Below are 8,276 nucleotides of genomic sequence, written 5' to 3'. Positions count from 1 at the left end.
CAAACAGGCCCAGCTCTCACAATGTCTGTGCATCAGAGAGATGCTGCAGACCCCTCATCATCTCTGTGGCCTTCGCTGGACACTCTCCAGCGAAGAGAGGGTCCAGGGAAGGCCACAAAGATGGCCTGTGCTGACGAACCCAGAACCGGACACAGAACTCCAGAACTGGCCCGTTCTTTCCTGTGCTGAGGAGCCCAGAACCGGACACAGAATTCCAGAACAGGGCCGTTCCCTGCCCGGGGCAGCCCCAGCGCTCGCCGCCCGCCCCGGTCTTAAGATGGCGGCAGCCGTGAGGGCCGGAACGTGGCCCCGGGGCCGGAAGGGCCCCGCTCCGCCGCGCTGAGGCCGCCTGGCCCCTCCCGACGGGTACCAGAGCGGCGGGGAGGGGCCGCAGCCGGACCCGGCCATGAGCGGAGCGGCGGAGGCGCGGGAGCTGGAAGAGCGGCTGCGAGAGGCGGCGGCCCTGGGGGACGTGGCGGAGGTGCGGCGGCTGCTGGGTGCGGGGGCGGACATCGACTCCCGCAACGAGATCAATGGCTGGTGAGGGGTGGCGGCGTCGCGCGGGGTCCGGCGCTGCGGGGGACGAGGGGCAGGCCGGTGTCGCTGCGGGGCCCGGCTCTTCCCCCGCTGCCCTTCTCAGTGGTGGTGTTCGGGGTTCTTGGGCTTGGGGCTCCCCCCCCAACCTATCATCAGGCGCGGGGGGAGGGAGCTGCTTTGGGAACGCAGCTGTTGTCTTTCTTAGTTTTCCCATTTGTAAATACAGAAAAGCTAATCTCGGGAGGCTCGGAGATTAACTGCTAAAGAGGATCCCGATAAAAGCACGTCGCCCTCCTTTCACCTGTCACTGCTCAAGGTTTGCTCAAGGTCTCCGTCCAGTTGCTTGTGTGGGACAGTAGTGGGAGTCACTCTGCAAGGCAAAAGAGGGCCCTGCCCTGCCTAACTCACAGATTCAGAACTTTAGAAAGTGCGGCAATGAAGGAAACTTTATTCCCAGTTATCACTTTATGCATAACTTGGATGAGGTAGGACAGGGCTGGTGAGGAAGATCCAGGCTAATGAATCCCAACCCTTCTGCTTCCTTCCTGCAGGACCTGCCTGCACTGGGCCTGTAAGCGGAACCATGCCCAAGTGGTGTCCTGCCTGCTGGAGGCTGGCGCAGACAAGCAGATCCTCACTGCTAAGGGAGAGCTGGCAGCACAGCTAACGTCGAAACCAGACATCCGCAAGATTTTGGGAGGTACCGTTCCCATTTTAAAAGTCATCTAGAATTCTGGGTGTAAACACTAAAACGTTTTTAGTGCTTTTATCTGAAGCAGTAATTGGCAAAACCTTGGCTAGGACCATTGTATCTCATTAGATAGCTCTGATTTATAACTGGAATTCATATTTGGGCAAATAGATGTGGAGATTTCAGGTGGGAAGGCCTTGTGTTCTGAGCTGTGTCACTCAGAAGTGGAAGAGCTGTATGCTTTGGGAAGTGTGCTGCTGCACTCCTGTTTGCTGTTTTTAAGCTAAAGCTGGCATGGAAGCTGCCAGTAGGGGTTTCACAATTGTACAATTTGCTGTGGTCTGACCATGATCAGATTCTACAAATCCCCTCAAAACAGTTTTATCACTCAGGAAGTTATGCCTTCTGAGCTACTTGTTATAGTGTGACTTGCTGGTATGGTTAATTTTTGCCCTGTAATTCTGCCATCTTACACTTTTCATATGCACAGCAAACCCAGTTAGATGTGTGTGACACTCCTGAACAGCATCTAGGTACTGTGCTCCAGATTAAAATTCTAAAGTGCTTTACCTTTGGAAATGTGCTGTCTTCTGCAATTGAACTTAAATTGCTCTTTGCAGTGATCTGCTCTTACAACAACAGGGCAGGGTTATCCTTCACAAGGTTGCAGCTAAATCATGACTCAGGTTCCAACAGTTAAGCCTGAAGGAATGGCATGTTCTTACATGATGCTTTTGCTTTATTTTGGGTGCGGTGTGGGCTTAGTTTGTGGCAAACGACTCACCCGTTTTTAAAATCGAAACTGTCAAGCACACATAGATGAACTCTGTTCATAGTTGTTTTATTTTTCTGTCTGTGAAGCTTTCATGTGTTTCCTGGGGAATAAACACATATCACTTACCTTTTCTCCTAGTTTTTATTCTGGGAGTGAGGTATCATTTAGCAGATCTTTCTGAACTGCTTTGACATCACTATTTATGTTCTGTAATCCTTAGGCAGAAATGTCACTTACTGTAGTGCTTTTATCCAAGAGTTGAGTTTGTTTGAGTATTACAGCAAGTAGTCACTTCCTTGAAGAAATACTGGGTTAAATTTGCTGGCCTAGGTCATAATAAACTATTTACAGCAGTGCTATTAAGAACATTTTAAAATTAGATTCAATAAAGGAGTACTGGTCATCCATTCATTTGAAAGCACTGGAACAACGCTGCTAGAAATGATGTGTCTTTCAAAGGTTACTTCCCCCCCCACTTTGATAACAAAAAACAGAATATACTGAAGACATTTATAGGTTTTTCTTTCACTTTACAGCTACTGGCCTCCAAGTGTTACATGCTTCTGGAACATTAGTGTCATTCTTTGATGACCTTGGAATGTGATATAGTTTCAAGATATTGGAAAACTAACTATATTCAAAATGAGAAATATCTATCCAGTAACATGATGGATTTTTTTCTCTCTCCATCCCCTACCCCTCACTTTTGAACTTCATCAATAGAGGAACAAACTGAATGTCAAGGAGTGAAGGATTTAAATTTATCCATTGTTGCGAACTACTTGGCCAACCCATTCCCTAACATTTACACCGAAGAAAGCATTCCAGGCAGCTTGGCAGAATCCCAGAATGAAAGTGCTTCCATCTCTTCTGCTTCCCAGAGTGAAACTAGCCCTTGTCCATCAACAACTCAGGCTGAAAGGATCTGCATACCCATGTCATGCAGCAGTGGCGAGATTTTCCCAGCACCGGATGCAGCAGCCAGGCCACTCCCTATGCCCACCGTCTCTGCAGCCGCACCGTGTGCCAGCCCAGGAGTGCCCTACGGCCCCGGCTGCCCCCTGGCCACGACCCCCAGCCTGGGGCTCTGCTCCCCAGGAGTATCCAGCCAGGCCTTGCCTCTGCAACCTCACACCTCCCCCAGCAGCCCCACACCCACTTTGCAGCCCTTCTTCTTCACTGGAACATTCCCATATAACGTGCAAGGTAAAGAGGTGCTGTGTCTCATAGTTCTGTTACAGTTACTTGGTGAAAAATGAAGTTAAGTAATCATTTCACTTCAGACTCTAGTAGAATAGAGGCAGAGATGTTGAATTCTGTGGCCAAAAGTGCTCTGAACTTTCTTCTGCTCAGTTATGTAAAATGTCTGTTATGCTGTACTTTAACCATGGTAATACTTTGCAAAACAATGGAAAGATCAGTCCATTAACATGAATGTATAAATTTTGCACTACATTTGCATCAAATGCAGCTCTGGTAGTTTGGTAACAACTCAACTTAGTGACTGAATGGATCAGTTTCAACAGTGATAACATGGTTCTCCTGTGTATTTTTGCTGTAAGCTTCTGTTAACTGCATAGTATTTCTCAGATCATAGGGATTGTATTAAAAAACATGAATTCAGAAGATAATAGTAAATACTGTAAGTGTTAGTTTTGAGTTTGTTGCCTTTTCCGTTGTTAACCTTTTAATTGTTTCTCTGTCAGAACTTGTACTTAAGGTCAGAGTCCAGAACCTGAGAGACAATGACTTCATTGAGATTGAACTGGACAGACAAGAATTGACCTATCAAGATCTGCTCAGAGTGAGCTGCTGTGAACTGGGTGTTAATCCAGAGGAAGTAGAGAAGATCAGAAAACTACCCAATACACTTCTAAGAAAGGTAAGAATAGAAATGAGAGATTAACTTGACTCTTCACTTTGCAGACCTCAGAGAACGTATTTTTTCAAAAAGATAGGCAAAATGTCACTTTTGTTGAATAAAAACTGACAGATTCAAAGGACCTTTCTTAAACCTTCATCATAACTTGTTTAAAATAGTCTTGTCAAAATAGGCAGAGTATTTTAGCTCCTAAAGCATATGGAACTATTACAGCTTGACTTTTAAAAAATGTATCAGAAACATTTAGGGTGCTTTAAAAGGACGTAATTGCCAAGTAATACTTCATTGTCTGCTTGCCTAAAAAGAATGAACAGTAGGGGGAAAAACCTCCACAAATTGGCGTATGAACAACTTAAAGATAATGCTGTTAACAAATGAAACTGCTCTTCTGTTCCAAAAATGTATATTTCAGAGGTCTGTAGATGAAAGTGGTCACAAGTCTTGGTTAAGTGTCATGCACAAATACAGCCAAATTGTAATGAAATTAAAGGAGGAGAAAAAGCTTGAGGAGAAAAACCAAACAAGCATACCTGCTACACTTTTAATGAGTATATGTTGGTAGGATTTATTTTTTTAATTCTTTATTGCTATTATTGGGGATTATGTCCCTGGAATTTTTAGTTTTTAATTATTTATTGCTGTTATTGGGGATGATGTCCCTGGAATTACAGTTATTTTATAAATAACAACCAGCTAGTAATAATAGGAGTAATAATGTTGTTCTCTCTGTTCCTTCCAAGGACAAGGATGTTGCCAGACTCCAGGACTTCCAAGAGCTGGAGTTGGTCCTAACGAGAAGTGACAGCTCTCCTTTCCGGAACACTGCGGCTGCGCTGATGGAGCAGCCATGCTACAACAGCAGAGCATCCAAGCTGACGTACTGACCCTGGGAGCTGCATCTGCAGTGGGAACACCTGGCAGTGACGTGTGCTACCCTTTGGAAGGCAGTGACTTAAGTGTGTGTAAAACCTTAAGTTATTATTAGGGTTACTATTTAAACTAATATTTTATATTTAATGCCCTGTTTGCTTTTAATTTTTTACTTGATACTGTATTCAGGCAAGGGATACCTCATTTGTCCAGTAAAATCACAGGTTTCCAGTGTATTTGAAGTTTATTGGTTGTATCTGGCAGTGTGGGGCACGAAAGATGTAAATTATTGATATGAAAATTTTGTTAAGTACACCCACTTTGACCAAGTAAGACTCATAGAAAGATTCAGGAAATTGTATGTCTCTGTGTGTACTTCCACATTAAATTAAATGAATGAGACACACAATGGGTAGTTGCTCTCTAAAAATGTGAATGTGCAAGTCCTTAATCTCTTGCCCCTCACAAACACTCACCAAGATGGGTTTTCTAGAGATACTTAATGCTCAGAAGTGGCAGGAGAAATTCTTTTACTGGGCTGAAAAATAACTGGAATAAGCATGTCTGTATTTAAATGTTTATTTCCCCTGTGAGAATATTGTACCTCCACCAAAAAAGCCTCTCGTAAATGTTCCTATTGAGTGCCCTTTCAAAAGAAAGCCTTTGTTTCAGATGGGGAGATACCCCCAATTTGTGTCCGTGGTTTTATTTACTGTCTTACCGATGTGAGCCTGTGCATTACTCACACCAGGTGTCAGTATTGTCAAGACAGGAAAGCTCTCTGTGGCCCTCCCTTGTACACCATTTCCAAGGGAGATGGTTGTTTCTGCTGTGTGAGAAGCACAGCAGTGTCCTAATGAGAGATCACAGGTGGAAGGAACATAGAATACTTTTATGAGCTACTAGATGGGAAAAACACCACGAGTAAGTAACTAACTTGAAACTTTACATCCTGCACAGTTTACTGTCACTGTTACATAGCCTTGTTTTATCTAGGTGAGTACTGAAAGGGCTGAATGCCTCCAGGTGCTTTCAACTTTTTTTCCCCCTCTTCTTTGTGGGGAGTGAAAAAAACACAACTCTGGTTACGCTACAGACTGTTTAACTTGCATTTAAGCAAGTCAGTAATGAAAAAATTCACCTGTGGGTTAAAATACTTAAGTCACAGCATTGCTGGAGTATTAAACAGCCTGAAGCTTCCCTGTATTAACATGGCAGTCTGGAAAGTAACACTTTTGGAGGCTGTTTTCTTTTTTACCAAAAAATACAATGCTGACCTTTGCACCAAAACACTTAAATGGGTCCTGAGGTGGGTGGAGAGCTCAGGGATTTGCTTTTTCTTCATGAGCTGCTTTTTCTCCCCTCTGTTCCCCCCTTCCTCCCCCCCACCCCAAACTATTGATTTTCCTTCCATTTCTGTTGTATGAAGCTTCACTAGGCAGAGTTTCTGCACAGCTGATGGATGCTGTGTTTGTTGTTAATCTGGACTGCAATGTTGACAGTCAAACCATAAACAGTACAGCACCATGTTCTAGTAGAAGCAGCATGGCTGCCAAACCCCCCCCCCCCCCCATGTCTTGCTTTAGCCTGGAAGACTCTCTCAAGCTGCTGCACACCAAGAGAAGAAACTCCTTCTTCCAGCAGAGATACTTGACTCTGGGCTCAGGATTTCACCAAGTTACTTAAGCTTAAAATTCTTGCTCATTTCAGTCAAAATAATTATCATCCTTTCCTCCATGTTCCACACCCATCACCTCAACTCTGCTAACTTCCCATTCTCAATCCTGGTTTTTCTCCAGCCAGGAGCTGAGAAAACTAGTTATGTTTAATGCCGGATTCAACTCCTGGGAAGCTCAAGACTCTGACACAGTATGAAGTAAAACTTCTTAAGTAAGGTTCCTGTTTTGTTTTTCTTGTAAAACAGGAAATAAAGTTCTATTTTAACAATTGCGTATTTATCTCTCCAGCATAGCTTGAAGGCTAGCTTAGATTATGTGCAATAACTGTGTGAAAAACAGTAGTGGTTAAATGGTTCAAAATTAGTAAGAGTATCTAATTTGTTTCGAGTTCCTTTATTTAGGAAGTCAGTGTAAGGACTGTCTCCACTAATTACTGAGCATTCTGCTAGAGGGCAGCTGGTTTAAAAAGCTTTATTTGTCTAGTTCCCACCAAGAATAACAGTTGATGTGTTAAAAGTTAAACTCATAAATCTGACTGTAATAACAGTGTATTTATGCATTCGCAGAAGTATTTTTGTATATTTTATATGCAGTTTGATAAACTCTAAGGAACACTAGTTATGTTAGCTGGTTTTTGCTGGGCTTTTTCTTTAAACAATGAACTGTTGGAATGACAACTGAGATTAAATTTACAAAACTTACTGTTTTTCCAAGGATGCCTTTTGTTTGCACTACAAACTTGTACTGAACTGACATTGCTACTCTTCACTTACAATAAAGTATCAGTCATTTTAAGTACTTGGATCTCTTCCTTTTTCAGGGTAGGGAGTAGAAGGATGTGAGGAGGATAACTCTAGAGTGGACAGAACACTTAAAATTTTAATGCAACTTTGAAAAATCATAGGCCAGTACACTTTTAACACCTAATAAAGACTGTCAGGCTGTCAAAACCAGTATAGAGAAAGCATGTCAGTGGTGCTTACTGAAATCAGCTACTTTTGCCTAGCATTCCTAAAAAATCTGGGATAGTATTTATCCTGGGCTTAAGCTCTGAAGATACTTCTCACAAAGATGAATTTCTGTGGAGATGTCTGAACAGTCAAATCTGGAGGCAGAAAGGCACTGTTTCCTATGCTCTGCAAAACAGAATTTTCCTTCATCTTCAAAGCATTAAAGACTCTCCATAAGACATGTGAGAATCTGAATCCCAGGCTAATCTATGACAAGGTTCCTCATTTTACCATTTTTACTTTTGCAAAGTAAGGGGAAATGCAAATCCTGTAACAAATAAGTGCAGTGGAAGGTACAAGACAAACATTTTCACTGGTGAAAGAGGCTGAGTCCTGTCCTCCCTGTTTCAAAAGGAGGAGGTGTTCATCTTAGGTCTCCAGTTAGAATTTAGTTATAATTTCACTTGCTCCCACTTTATTTTTTCCCAAAACCACCACACCCAATCTCCATCCCCTGTGCCCGTGTCTGGTTTAGAACAATAAAAGTCAAAAAAGGAACATGGCTGTCTACATGTGGTATCAAAACCTAGCACTAGTGACCAGAGTAGATGCAAATTCCTCCCAAGTGCACACAGGCCAAATAAATCAGCGTAAGTTACAATGGTGTTCTGTCCATGTCTGACTTTGGTTACATATACAGTCAAGGCCTGAATACTAATGGAAAAGATAATGCTCTTTTTAAAGAATGTAAATTCATTGCCTTACAGCCACAGCACTGACTAGTACACACTGCAGTTCTTTTCCAACAAGAACCACTCTTGCTTGCACTACAGCTTCACAGGGAAGCAGGAAGCACATCTCCCTGCCTGTGTGTCTGTTCTGACCAACTGCA

At 43.2% G+C, this 8,276-nt stretch overlaps 1 protein-coding gene across 2 annotated transcripts; it reads left to right on the top strand.

Moving 5' to 3' along the window:
• The first annotated feature begins 244 nt into the window (after window positions 1–244).
• LOC139602655 (putative ANKRD40 C-terminal-like protein) lies at window positions 245–7,229 on the top strand. Of its 2 annotated transcripts, XM_071452670.1 has the most exons (5): window positions 246–540; window positions 1,089–1,237; window positions 2,727–3,209; window positions 3,710–3,885; window positions 4,626–7,229. In XM_071452670.1, exons 1-5 carry the CDS (start codon window positions 407–409, stop codon window positions 4,767–4,769), a joined length of 1,086 nt encoding a protein of 361 aa, XP_071308771.1. In that variant the 5' UTR covers window positions 246–406; the 3' UTR covers window positions 4,770–7,229. The 2 variants fall into 2 exon arrangements, with proteins under 2 accessions (XP_071308772.1, XP_071308771.1); XM_071452671.1 differs by lacking the exon at window positions 2,727–3,209 and having other exon boundaries at window positions 245–540.
• Window positions 7,230–8,276: the final 1,047 nt, after the last annotated feature.

This window comes from Agelaius tricolor, unplaced genomic scaffold (genome assembly GCF_023055355.1).
Source record: "Agelaius tricolor isolate 1412-34295 unplaced genomic scaffold, bAgeTri1.0.p SCAF_35, whole genome shotgun sequence".
Classification (NCBI taxonomy): domain Eukaryota; kingdom Metazoa; phylum Chordata; class Aves; order Passeriformes; family Icteridae; genus Agelaius; species Agelaius tricolor.
The sequence above is the reverse complement of the archived record's forward strand: the minus strand, read 5'-3'. Positions and strand labels throughout refer to the sequence as shown.

Excerpts from the sequence above, each read along its gene's own strand:
- LOC139602655 (XM_071452670.1), top strand. The coding sequence starts at position 407 with ATGAGCGGAGCGGCGGAGGCGCGGGAGCTGGAAGAGCGGCTGCGAGAG. Across the intron at positions 541-1,088 it reads CGCAACGAGATCAATGGCTG|GACCTGCCTGCACTGGGCCT; the intron begins GTGAGGGGTGGC and ends TCCTTCCTGCAG. Across the intron at positions 3,210-3,709 it reads ATTCCCATATAACGTGCAAG|AACTTGTACTTAAGGTCAGA; the intron begins GTAAAGAGGTGC and ends TTTCTCTGTCAG.